Below are 13107 nucleotides of genomic sequence, written 5' to 3' on the forward strand. Positions count from 1 at the left end.
CTACTCCAGAGTCTTGATTCGGATCGTGTTCAACTGCTCCAGCACGTTCCTGCCTAGTGGGTGCTGTTGCCTCCGATTGCGTCACGTCGGGACAAATACCATGTCTGGTTGTCCCACTGTCCGTCCCGTTAGGTTTCCTGTCAGCTTTCTTCTAAGAGGTTTGTCAGCTGATCATTGCGTGAATCAGTCATGGCATGAGGGGCCCTGACATGCAGCCCGGTGCCTTTGTGCTGCCATCTTACTTGGAACCGGTGAGACCCGGGCGTCCCACACATGCTGCCGCTGACTCAGCGAGACCCAGCACGTGGAGCTTCTGGAGAACTCGCCACCATCCACGGGAGGAGTCCCCAACTGGCCCTGTTGAGATTTCCCCGAGGGCGGCTGCAAGGGTGCCGTGTCCCTTCCCCGGCTAGTGGCAGACCAGAACGGCTCTTCCAAACAGCCATTCATCATTACCAACGGGACCTATGGGGACGGCCACCTCCGGGCCAGGGGAGACCCGATCAGGGGCACGCAGCCGGGACGTGTCCTGGGGTCAGCTGGAACCGACACTCCCAGGGGCACTGCAGACGTCTTAGGCCGCCAAGGAGGGCCCGCCAAGCATTCCTGGAGCCGCTGCCTTTGGCAGAGCTGTCCCAGGCGTCCCCCGCCGTCCCTCCCCTTTTTCCTTATGCGACTCGCTTTGAATAAGGAAAAATGCTCGGGTGGTCGGCGCTGGTGAGGCTGCAAGTCGTCCTTTTTTGTTTATTTTTATTGCAGTCACATTCACATAACATCCAATTAACCACAGGGCGATGGATCCAGTGGTAATTAGAATTCACACCATGTGACCACCGCCTCTGTCTACTTCCAAAACATGTTTATCACCCCAAAATACAGCCCAGCCCCTTAAGCAGGCACTCTGCTCCCCGTCCATCCAGCCCCGTCGGCCCCCAGTCTGCTATCTGTCTCGGTGAATTTTCTGATTCTTGACATTTCGTATGAATGGAAGCCTACAATATGTGGCTTTTCGTGTCTGACTTCTCTCACTTAGCATAATGTCTTCAAGGGTCGTGCATGTGGTAGCGTGTCTCAGAACTTCCTTCCTTTTACAGCTGAAGAATATTCCATGGTCCAGATGTGCCTCAGCGGGTTTACCCATGCGTCCACGGACGGGCATGCGGCTCGTTTCCCGCTCTGGGCTGTTGGGCACGGTGCTGCTGTGAATGCTCGTGTAGGACATTTCCTTGCTATCCTCTTCCATTAAGTTTTTTTTTTTAACTCTCCTTTTTCCCCAAAGCAATATGCTTGCTGCCTAAAATCAAAATAATACAGAAATTAGTGAAAGAAATTAGGCCCCATAATCCCATCCCCCCATTAACATGTTCTTCCAGACTTTGACCAGAGCCTTTTCAAAATATATTTGTTTAATAATACTAAAGGCAGGAAATCAACGGAACAAAATCGACACAAGTAAGCTGGTAGGTAGGCCCCCAGCAATAGGCTGTCGCTGGATAGGATGTCACGAGAAATGCTAAGAGACAATCAGTTGGTTTCCAACAGCTGGTTCAGTGATGGATCCTCGAGTTCTTGATGGAGGGAGAGGCCTCAGTTCCCAGCCTCTGGTGGCCCCAGATGAAACAATGGAACTGGTGACGCGGAGGCCAGGGGCCGCCCTGTCCTGACTCTTCAGTCAGTTTCCCCTGAGCACCAGGCCAACTTGGGTCAGCTTGCAAAACTAGCCCGGGGCTCCCGACAAAAATGCCACCGCATGGTCATCAGATTGGCAACCAGTAAAAATCTAACAATCCCCAGTGCGGGGCGGGTGGTGGAGAACCAGGAGCTCTCAAAGCCAGGGGAGTGTAAGCCGGTGCAGCTGCCTGGGGACCGTGCGTGCAGGGTGGACGGGCGGCTCTGGCGCGTGCATCTTCAGCTGCTGGGAGCATGCGCACGCGTCTCTGGAGAAGCCCTGGGTGTGCCCGGATACAGCACTGTCCAGAGCAAGTGCTGAAGTGTCCGTAAGCTGAGGCTAGATAGCGGGCGGTGTGTCCAGACGCTGGGTGCTGTCAGTCCATCTGGGCTGCTCTAATAAGACACCACAGTCCGGGGATGGATAAACAAGAGCACTTGATTTCTCACCGTTCCGGAGGCCAGGAGTCTGAGCTCAGAGGGCCAGGACAGTTGGTGAGGGCCCTCTCCTAGTTGTAGGTTTCTCGCTGTGTCCCCACATGGTGGGGGGACAAGGCAGCTCTCTGGGGGGTCCTTTATAGGGACACTAATCCCATTCCTGAGGTCCCCACCCTCATGACCTCGTCACCTCCCAAAGGCCTCCCCATCACCTTTGGGGGCGAGCACTCCAACACATGCATTCACAGGGGCCGCAAACCTTGAGAGCAGCAGGCGCTGTCTGGCAGTGAGGACGAGTGAACCCGGTCCGCATGCCTCTGCACCTGACCCGACAGGACACAGGCCCAAATAAAGGCAAGCGGAAGTTACTGCGTGTGGCACAATGGCTTTATCCAAAGTTAAAAGCATGTTCAAACAGCACCAAAGACAGCAAATGTTCAAAGGAAAGAAACAGAACACAACCAAACACACGGACGACAGTGATGAATGGACTTGTCAACATCAGAGGGACAAGCCAACAGCCGGCTGAGAGGAGAGGACGACGTCCTCCCCAGGTCGTCACCCCGAGCGGTCTACAGAGGAGCCTTGAAGAATATGTGGAGGGAACCAGCCCCTTCACGTTAAAATTTCACTCACTCCCGCAGTCAGGGTTCTGTTTGTTTTAGAGAGAACATCATGTTATTGAAAGGATCAATAAAGTCAGAAAGCCTTGCATTCAAAACACAAAATTGAAACCCATTCTTTGGAATGACCCAAAGGCGAGCCAGGGCTGCTACCCACCAGACCAGGACAGTCGCTGTCCCTGGGGGGTGCAGGGCAGGACACAGGGCCGGGGCACGCTGGGGACCAGCTATATTGGCAAAGCTGGGTGGTGGGTACACGGGTGTTGCTTGCGTTAGTCTTTATACGATTTGCGTCGCTTAAGTTTTGCACAGTAAAATCTAGAACATCAGACAAACTGGGAGCAGTTCTAGGGAACACAGCGAAGTCGCTGGCCGGCCTCGCAGTTCCCCCCGAGGAGGTCGGCCCCTGGCTGCTCAGCGCTGCCCAAGCCCGGGGGCGCTGGGGACCCACAGGCTGGAGTCAAAGATGAGCCTGATGCTACTACCTTCATCCTCTTAGTGGATACGTTAAAGCAGGATCTTGGGTCCAGGCGCCAAAGCTCTATTACTTTGGAGAAGAGTTTTCAGAGACCGGGTGTCTTTGTAAGAGCCCTCATGCAACCATGATTTGAGAGCAAATAGCCAGACCCTGATCTTTTAGTGGCGCTTAGCAAATTAAAGAGTGAGCGCTGGTTTTCTCCAAGTAGGTTTTGAAGACTGTGTTTCTTGGAATAGCCACATAAAGGGTACACTGTTGCAGTGTGGCAACGTCTGAAACTTGAAATCAGTGTAAACGCCCACGAGGAAACAATAGATAAAGCCAGGTCCATCCTCCGTATGGAATCCCACAGTCATTGACAAGAGAGCGAGACTGAGAGGCAGCCCCCGGCAGGGGTGGCGAGGCCGTGCGATGACTGACAAAAGCTAGTTTCGGAAGAGGGTGAAGATCGCCCCCCACAGTGGGGTTGCTGGGTTGTAAGATGTGTGCGCTCACATCCGTTAGGGCGGCTGTAATCCACACACCGGGAAACGTCAAGTGTCGGCGAGGATGGGGAGAAGCTGCAGCCCCGGTGCACTGTGGGTGGCAATGTAAAATGGTGCAGCCGCTGTGGAAAGTCAGGGCGGGTCCTCAGAAGGTTAAGTGTGGAAGAACCACACGACCGGGCAATTCCGCTTTTGGGTGTGTGACCAAAAACTGAAGGCAGGCACGCAGGTACCTGTATACTAACGTTCATAAGAGCGTTATTCACGGTAGCAAAGATGGAAGTGGCCAAGGGTCCATCTGCGGAGGAATGGGTGAATACAGTGTGGTCCATGCAGACCATGGAATACTATTCAGCCTTAAAGAGGAAGGAAATTCTGCGCTACGCTACAGCACCACGAGCCTTAAGGACATTATGCTCAGTGAAATAAGTCTGGCACAAAATGACAGATACTGTGTGACCGCACTCACAGGAGGTCCCCAGAGGAGTCACATCCACAGAGAGAGGAAGGAGGATGGGGGGCCAGGGGCTGGGGGAGGGGGAGTTGGTGTTTCATGGGGACAGAGCTTCAGTTTGGGAAGATGAGAAAGTTCTGGAGATGGATGGTGGGGATGGCTGCACAACAATGGGAATGTGCTTGATGCCACTGAACGGGACACTTAAAAATGGTTAAGATTGGCTTTTGGATTTGGCCAACGTGATGGTTGAAAACTGGTGGCTCATTGTAGTTTCATCTTGCATTTCTTTTACGGGGAGGTTGGGCATCTCCTCACAGGCTTGACAGTCACCTGTGTTTTGGGGTTTGGCTTAGACTTGCTTTCTGTGAAATGACCGGCCACATCCTTTGGCCCTTTCCCTCTGGGGCTGTTACTCTTGCCTTCTTGATGAGATCTCTTCACACGAATATGTGAGGACTTTCCTGTGGCCGGAGCTGTAAATATTTTTTCCGGGTAGTTTTTGATGTTGGCCACAGTTTATTTTTATGTAGATGAATTTATCAATATTTTATCTTCTAGCTTTAGAAAGGCTTTTCCCACGCAGGGTTCAGAAAGAGATTTTCCCATAGTTTCTTCAAATTATTGTAAGATTTCTGTTTTTCCCCCCTCAAAGCTTTTTTAAAAATTTGTGGTAAAATACAATACATATAACAAAATTTACCATCTTAACCATTTTTTAATGCTTTTTTTGTGTGTGTATGAGGAAGTTTGGCCCTGAGCTAACATCTGTTGCCAATCTTCCTTTTTTTTCCCCCCACAAAAGCCCCAATATGTAGTTGTATATCCTAGTTGTAGGTCATTCTAGCTCTTCTGTGCGGGACGCCACCTCAGCATGGCCTGATGAGCGGTGCCAGGTCCGTGCCCAGGATCCGAACTGGTGAACCCGAGGCTGATGAAGCAGAGCACGTGAACTTAACCACTTGGCCATGGGGCCGGCCCCCATCTTAACCATTTTTAAGTGTCCAGCGCAGTGGCATTAAGCACATTCACATTGCTGTGCAGCCATCCCCACCATCCTTCTCCAGAACTTTCTCATCTTCCCAAACTGAAGCTCTGTCCTCATGAAACACCAGCTCCCCCTCCCCTCCCCCAGCCCCCGGCCCCTCCTTCTCCTTTCTGCCTCTGTGGATGTGGCTCCTCTGGGGACCTCCTGTGAGCACAGTCATACAGTATCCGTCCTTTTGTGTCGGTTTTATGTCAGTTACACCCCAATAGAGCTGGGTTTTTTCCATAGACTCCAGTTTTAGGTTTACAGAAAAACCGAGCAGACAGACCGTCCCCACAGACGCCCTCTCCCCGCGCCCAGATTTCCCTACTGTTAAGCTCTTGCTTCAGTGGGAACATTGGTTCCAGCCGATGAGCCAAGAGTGGCTCACGATGACTGACTGAAGTCCCCTGCTGACACGAGCATCGCTCTTGGTCTCGCACATTGTCTGGGTTTGGACAAAGGCGTAGGGTCCTGTGTGCCCACCACAGTCTCACACAGAGTAGGGCCACTGCCCCAGGAGCCCTCTGTGCTCCGCCTCTCATCCCTCCCGCCACCCCTGGGCTCTCCTGTCGCCACAGCTCTGCCTTTTCCAGAGCGTCAGAGCTGGGGTCAGGAGGCCTCTTCCACTCAGTAATACGCGCTTACGCTCCCTCCACGTCTTGACGTCACCATAGCTCATGTTTTGTCAGCACATATATCCCATTGTTTGGGTCACCACAGTTTATCTATTCGCCTGTTGAAGGGCATCCCGGTGGCATCAGAGTTGCCTCGGCCGGGCACGGCAGGTGGCGTGGTGGCCAGCAGAGGGCGCCAGGTCCCTCTCCTGTCGCGGGCCGCCTGGCCATTTCCCCTTGTGTTCTGACCCACCCCTGCCTGCGCGAGGCTCAATCTGGTCTTTGCCCCGAACTAGGACTGATCTGGAAACCTCGTGGGGCAAATTAAGTTGGACTTGCTTCCTTTGGAATAAAAACCAGCGTTTCACGACTAGATGTTTCCCCTGAATTGACAGGGAGTCTTCTTGCTTCGGCATTGATGGGGTCTGTCCAGAATCCTGCCCCCAAAGAAACTAACCGAAGCGCCCGCTGGATCCGCAGCGACGAGCGCGGTGGTGGGAGGAGCAGGGGGGACAAGGGCCCGAGGCTGATCTCCCAGCAGCCTGGTGCCACCGTCCCCCGCCCAAGGATGCTCGTGACTGGCTGGGTGAGAAGCCAGGGCCCAGCAGGAGGGGCAATGGCTTGGGGATCGTGTTGTTTCGTTCTGGTCTGAGGGACCCACTATGGAGGGCGCCGTCTCCGTCTCGCCATCTCCTTGGGCGGCTGCTGCCAGCGGCAGAGGGAGCTGCCTTCCGATGTGAGCAGAGGGGTCCCGGTGGGTTCCCACGCAGGCATTTAAAGCCATTTAAGTGTCTCCATGGAAACCTGAGTGACGCTGGAACTCTTAAGTCTTTTTCATTCTTTATTTCCTGGTCTCTCTCGCGCACCTCTTTTTAAGGGAAATGACATCAGCTCATTCTGGTGAATCCAGAGCAGGCTGGGCCAAGAGAAATTGACCCAAAAGGGGACTTTAAAAAATTCCACAAAATAGAGGAAGATTGGGACAGATGTTAGCTCAGCGACAATCTTCCTCAAGCAAAAAGAGGAAGATCGGCAACAGATGTTAGCTCAGGGCCAATCTTCCTCACCAAAAAACAAGGAAAAAAATTCCAGCTCCTGCCCACGTCCATGACACTGGGGCTCCCCAGACCCTAGAACAACAACTCGCCCAGATCACCAGCTGCCTCCAGAAGCAGAGGGCCCAGTGATCATGAAGGGGGAGATTTCTGGGGAGCACAGCCCTGGTGGGAGAGGCAGCAAGGGTAAGTAGGGTTATCCCGGGGGGAAGAAACAGTGTGGGCTGAGACCACCAGGTCAGTGACCTGGGGCCCTGCTACAGAGCAGGACTGGGTGCTGGACATTTGGGGTGGGACCTGCGTTTTGTTAGAATTAATGCACTATTTTCTAGAGCAGTTTAGATGTGCAGAACAATAGACCAGGAAGTACAGACATCGCCCATATAATCCAACCCCCCAAGGTTCCCTAATCATTAACATCTTGCCCTAGTGTGGGGCATTTGTGACAAAGCAATATCAAGATATTACTATTAACTAGAGCCCACACTTTCCACTAGGGTTCATTTTGGTGGTGTACAGTTCCACAGGTTTCTTTCTTTCTTTTTTTTTTTTTTTTTGAGGAAGATCAGCCCTGAGCTAAGTGCTGCCAATCCTCCTCTTTTTTGCTGAGGAAGACTGGCCCTGAGCTAACATCCATGCCCATCTTCCTCTACTTTATATGTGGGACACCTACCACAGCATGGCTTGCCAAGCACTGCCATGTCTGCACCTGGGATCTGAACCAGTGAACCCTGGGCTGCTGAGAAGCAGAACATGTGAACTTAACCGCTGTGCCACTGGGCCAGCCTGTCTTCTTTTTTTTCTTGAGGAAGATTAGCCCTGAGTTAACATCTGTGCCAGTCTTCTTCTATTTTGTATGTGTCCCTATCATAGCATGGCCGCCAATAAGTGGTGTAGGTCCATGCCTGGGAACCAAACCCAGGCTGCCAAAGCAGAGCACACTGAACTCAACCACTAGGCCACAGGGCCAGCCCCTAAGGTAACTAGTTTTTATCACATACTACATTAGAGGAAAAAAGCCAAGACGGTCTCCTTTTCTTCAGCCCTCAACACTTGCTCAGTGCTTTCCAGGTGTCTATGAGTGCAGCACAAATTGTCCAGTAACCATGAAAGCCTTCACAGTGTTCTGTAAGCCCCTCCTGGTTCATTTCCCACTTCTCTCCACCCCTTGCTCATGAGTTTCCAGCTCTTCTTGAACATAAGAACACACCTCAGGACCTTTGCACTTGCTGCTTCTTCTGCCTGAAAGCTCCCCCACACACACCTCCCATATACCTGCCTGGCTCCATCTCTTCATTCTGGGCCCTGCTCAGCATCACCTCTTTAAAAAGATGTTTCCTGACCACGCTGTCTGAAATCACTCTCCAGTCTCTTGCCCTGCTTTGTTTTGCTCCCAGTACTCATTGATGTTTTCTCTGTCCATGTCCCCCAATGAATGAAGAGCTGAGGGACGGGGTCTGTCTCTCTGTTCACTACCACCTCTCCAGTGCCCAGCACACAGGACACATGCAGTCAATGTCATGGACTGAAAGTTTGTGCCCCCCGCCACACACACACAAATTCATGTGTTGAAATCCTAACCCCTAATGTGATGGCATTTGGAGGTGGGGCCTTTGGGAAGTGGAGCCCTCACGACCGGGATTAGTGACCTTATAAAGGGACCCCAGAGAGGTCTCTCTACCTCTCTTTCCACCATGTGAGGACACAGCGAGAAGACGTCCCTCTATAAACTGGGAAGAGAGCTCTGACCAGACATCATAGCTGCCAACACCTGGATCTTGGGCTTCTGGGCCTCCAGAACTGTGAGAACTAAATTTCTGTTGTTTACACGTCCCCCGGTCCCTGGTATTGTGTTAGAGCAGCCCGAACGGATTGAGACAGTCATTATTTGTAGCTAAATGAATGAATCTACGTCCTGCCCCTTATGTTCTGTAGAGAGGACTCTGAGGTGACCGCACAGTGACAGCCCGATTTGATGCAAATAACAAATCCTGCCCACTCACTATCAACAGTTGGCACCTACTAGATGCCAGGCATTAGGTCTCAGAGGCCGTAGATTATATTTAGGCTTCTTGCCATCACAGTGCTACTTTTTCAAAGAGTAAGATTCCTAATTGTCTCTGCTCTTGCGACCATAGCTTGCAGGCTGTTCCACGGTGACATGTGGTCAGCGGAAGGTCCCTTCACCTGTGTGACTTCAGGCCATTGCTCCCTGAAGCTCTGCTTTGAAAGGCTGCCTTGCAAAAGAGTCAAGGCCCAATGTGAGCCTTTCTGTCCTTCAAACATTGTCAACTTGACCTACCGAGATGGAAATTGTTGAAATGGAGATAGAAAATGTGCCAGTATCTCCTCCCACCCCGGCTCTACCTTGGTCCCTGTGCAACCACGTTCTTGGAGGGATGCTGGGATGTTGAGAGGGTACAATGTTACCATGGAGACGACTGAGACTGGTCCTATGAACCATGATCTCAGAGGGATGCATGTGACATTGATACAGTGCAAGGTTACCATGGAGACGGCTGGGCCTGGTTCTATTAGCTGCGGTCATGGGAGCTATTATCCTGGCGAAAAGAGTGTACAAATTAACATGCCAGCAGCTCCTAGGATATGTGACTGCCAAAAAGTCTGTGTTAGTTTGTGTTTCCACTGCCAGATCAGCAAATATCTCCTGGAACCATCATGAAGAGGGAATATGCAAAATCACCAGAGAGGATGTCAGCAAACCTTCCAGGCTACCCTCTTGTTGAATGTTTGTTCTGGAGTAACAGCAGGATAAAGCAGAAATGTTTGCACCTTAGTTTTAAGTATAAATGCAAAAGAAAACAAATAAAGCAAAGAAGAGAAAAAGCCCACCGTGAAATTTCATATTTGGGCCACAAACCAACCTGGAGTGAAGGCAGAGCAGGGGGCTACGCCGCTGTGGGTTATAAACCCAGGCTGTTGAGCAGAATTTGAGTTTCATTTCTGTGCGCTCACTGTCACCCATCTCAAGGGAAATCTCTATCGTTATCAGACACGGCAGCCAGCATCATTCGCTCTGATGAGAAGACAACAAAAACAGATGTGATGACAGCTGCTGTGCACGACAGGCTGGTGGTCCCTCAAAAAGTTGAAAACAGAATTACTGGATGATCCAGCAATGACACTGCTGGGTATAGATTCAAAGGAACTGAAAGCAGGGACTCGAATAATGCTGCTTTGAACCTGTGCGGCCAAAAGGTAGAAGGAACCCGAATGTCCACTGACAGATGACTGGACACACAAAATGTGGACTGTCCATCCGGTGGAATATTATGCAGCCTTCAAAAGGAAGGACGTTCTGACCCACGCTATACCATGGATGAACCCAGAGGACACTATACTGAGTGAAATAAGCCAGACACAAAAAGACAAATACTGCTTGATTCCACTTAGATGAAATATAGTAGAACAGGAAAATCCATAGCGACAGAAAGTAGAAGGTGGAGGCCGGGGGCTGGGGGAGGAGAAATGGGGAGTGACTGCTTACTGGGGACAGAGGTTCAGTTTTAGAAGATGAAAATGTCATGGAGACAGATGGTGGGGATGGTGTCACAACAGCGGGAATGTGCTTAATGCTACTGAAGTGGACACTTACAAATGATTATGATTACAAATTCCATGTTATGTGCATTTCACCACAATTAAGAGAAAAGTATGCTTGTGAAGTCGTATCTTCTTGTGGGTTTGATCTGCATTTCCCTAATGACTGGTGTTGTTGAGAACATATTGTTAAATTAGAAATTATTGGGGGCCAGCCCGGTGGTGCAGCAGTTAAGTTCGCACGATCTGCTTTGGTGTCCCAGGGTTCGCCGGTTCAGATCCCGGGTGTGGACATGGCACCTCTTGGCAAGCCATGCTGTGGCAGGCATGCCACATATAAAGTAGAGGAAGATGGGCACGGATGTTAGCTCAGGGCCAGTCTTCCTCAGTAAAAAGAGGAAGATTGGCAGCAGATGTTATCTCAGGGCTGATCTTCCTCAAAAAAAAAAAAAAAAAGAAAAAATTATTCAAGGCCACAGAGGAAGTATCCAGAATTGTATGGCAGACGGTATCATGTATGGAGGCGGCAGCGATGCTCGAGCCGGTTCTTCTCCACGCTCTGTGCTCCAGCACGACATCTGTCTTTTAAAACAGAAACAAACGGCTTGCTCCCCTGCACACACGCTCAGCCACGAGAGGCAGCGCCACACACCTGCGCTGAGTGCACATGGGCTGGCCCGGGGCCGGACACAGGGTTCAGCCGGGGCAAGAGGGGGGCCAGCTGCGAGCCCACTCCTGACGCTCGACAGCTCGGACGCTCCGAGTCCTCATCTTCCCAGAGAGCGGCGTGCTGAGGCCGGTCCCCTCTCACAGCCCCTATGGGTCCCCCACCTTTGCCTGAACTCCTGTTCCTTCTACAGCTGTCACCTGCAGCATCATTCGAGGGGGGAGCCCTCCCAGGGCCCAGCCTCTCGTCAGACACTGCCTTCAGAGCACCTGTCACAGGAGGCCCGACAGCGATTCCTCCACTGGGACCCTCATGTTGCATCTCCAACCTGACACAGAGACGTCGGGACGTGCTCTGTCTCCTTTGCTGGAGAAACATTTGGCGAACTCAAGCCACGATAGGACTTTTAAAAAAAAATTAGTTCCAGGTGCTGGCCTGGTATCATACTGGTTAAATTCATGCACTCTACTTTGGCAGCCTGGGATTCGTGGGTTCGTATCCTGGGTTCAGACCTACACACCGCTAAGCCATGCTGTGGTGGGGTCCCACATATGAAATAGAGGAAAGCTGACACAGATGTTAGCCCACGGCCAGCCTTCCTCAGGCAAAAAGAGGAAGATTGGCAACAGATGTTAGCTCAGGGCCAATCTTCCTCACCACAAAAACAAAAACAAAAAACTAAACTGTTTATTTTTCAACTTCAAAATATACTGCATTATTACTAGTATTTCAAATTCAACATTCATTTTGATTTACCCACATTTACCACTTTTTTTCACTCAACATTTCTTCTTGGCTCTTAGCTTTTCCCTCTGGGATCAATTTTCTTCTGCTTGAACAGCACCCTTTAGAATTTCTTTTTTTAAAATTTTTTTGCTGAGGAAGATTCACCCTGAGCTAACATCTGTTGCCAATCTTCCTCTTTTTGTATGTGAGCTGCTGCTACGACGGGTTGGCCTCTGACAAGTGGTGTTGGTCAACACCCGGGAACGGAACCTGGGACCCCGAGGTGGAGCATACCGAACTTAACCACTAGGCCACCAAGGCTGGCCCTAGAATTTCCTTTGATGAAGGTCTGCCGGTGGCAAACTCTGTCAGTTTTTATTTGCCTGAAAATGACTTCACTGTGTTCTTGAAAAGCTGTTTTTAGCACAAAGTTGACTTCGGTTTTTTGTTTTTTAAAGATTGGCACCTGGACTAACATCTGTTGCCAGTCTTTTTTTTCTCTTCTTCTCCCCAAAGCTGCCCCAGTGCATAGTCATGTATTCCAGTTGTGTGTGCCTCTGGTTGTGGCATGTGGGACGCCGCCTCAGCATGGCCTGACGAGCGGTGCCATGTCTGTGCCCAGGATACGACCCAGAGAAACCCTGGGCTGCCGAAGTGGAGCGTGACCTTAACCGCTCGGCCACGGGGCAGCCCCTTGACTTTGGTTTTTGAAAATCAGTTCCTTGAAGACAGGATTCCCCGTCTTCTGGCCTCCAGTGTCACTTTCGCAATGTCCGTGGTCAGTGTGATTGTTGTTTTCATTCCGGCCGCTCTTACAGTCCTCTTTGTTTTTGATGTCCTACAGTTTTATGACAGCTGATCTAGTGGAGAAGTTGTTATTGGGATAAAGTGTAAACTGAGGTACAACACGGTACAGGGCAGAATCACCCACAGGGAGGCCTGGCCTCTGTCCTGGCTCCTGGGAGGCGGCCTCTCCACCCCTGGGACTCCTGAGTGACAGGAATGGGTATTCACGGTGGGCCCCCTGGAACACACCCGGCAGTTTACACCAACTCGATGACTCACGGTGGGTCCCAGGATGGTAATGCCAAGGCCATGACTCAGGGTGGGTGATCGCCCCGCCAGGAAGGCCAACCACTGATCAGCTAGATGGGGCCTGGGCCAAGCGGGGGCTGGAGATCGAGTCACGTGGGCAATGACTCAATCAATCATGGAACAATTCCATTAATGCCTCCTACTAGTGAAACGCCAGGACAAACTCAGAGCACCGAAACGGGGTGCACTTTCCTGGTTGGCGATAATCTGTGC

The 13107-nt window shown here is 51.3% G+C and overlaps 1 protein-coding gene across 1 annotated transcript in view; it reads right to left on the reverse strand.

Annotated features, from left to right (window-relative positions):
• Positions 1-733: 733 nt before the first annotated feature.
• The window catches only part of LOC123278671 (transcription initiation factor TFIID subunit 4-like), a 30124-nt gene continuing 17750 nt past the window's right edge, over positions 734-13107 (reverse strand). The window contains exon 2 of the mRNA XM_070492043.1: positions 734-1294. Coding sequence (XP_070348144.1) covers positions 941-1294 — 354 coding nt within the window. The 3' untranslated portion in view covers positions 734-940. The remainder of the gene's footprint in view (positions 1295-13107) is intronic.

Source organism: Equus asinus, chromosome 20 (assembly GCF_041296235.1).
Source record: "Equus asinus isolate D_3611 breed Donkey chromosome 20, EquAss-T2T_v2, whole genome shotgun sequence".
Taxonomy (NCBI): domain Eukaryota; kingdom Metazoa; phylum Chordata; class Mammalia; order Perissodactyla; family Equidae; genus Equus; species Equus asinus.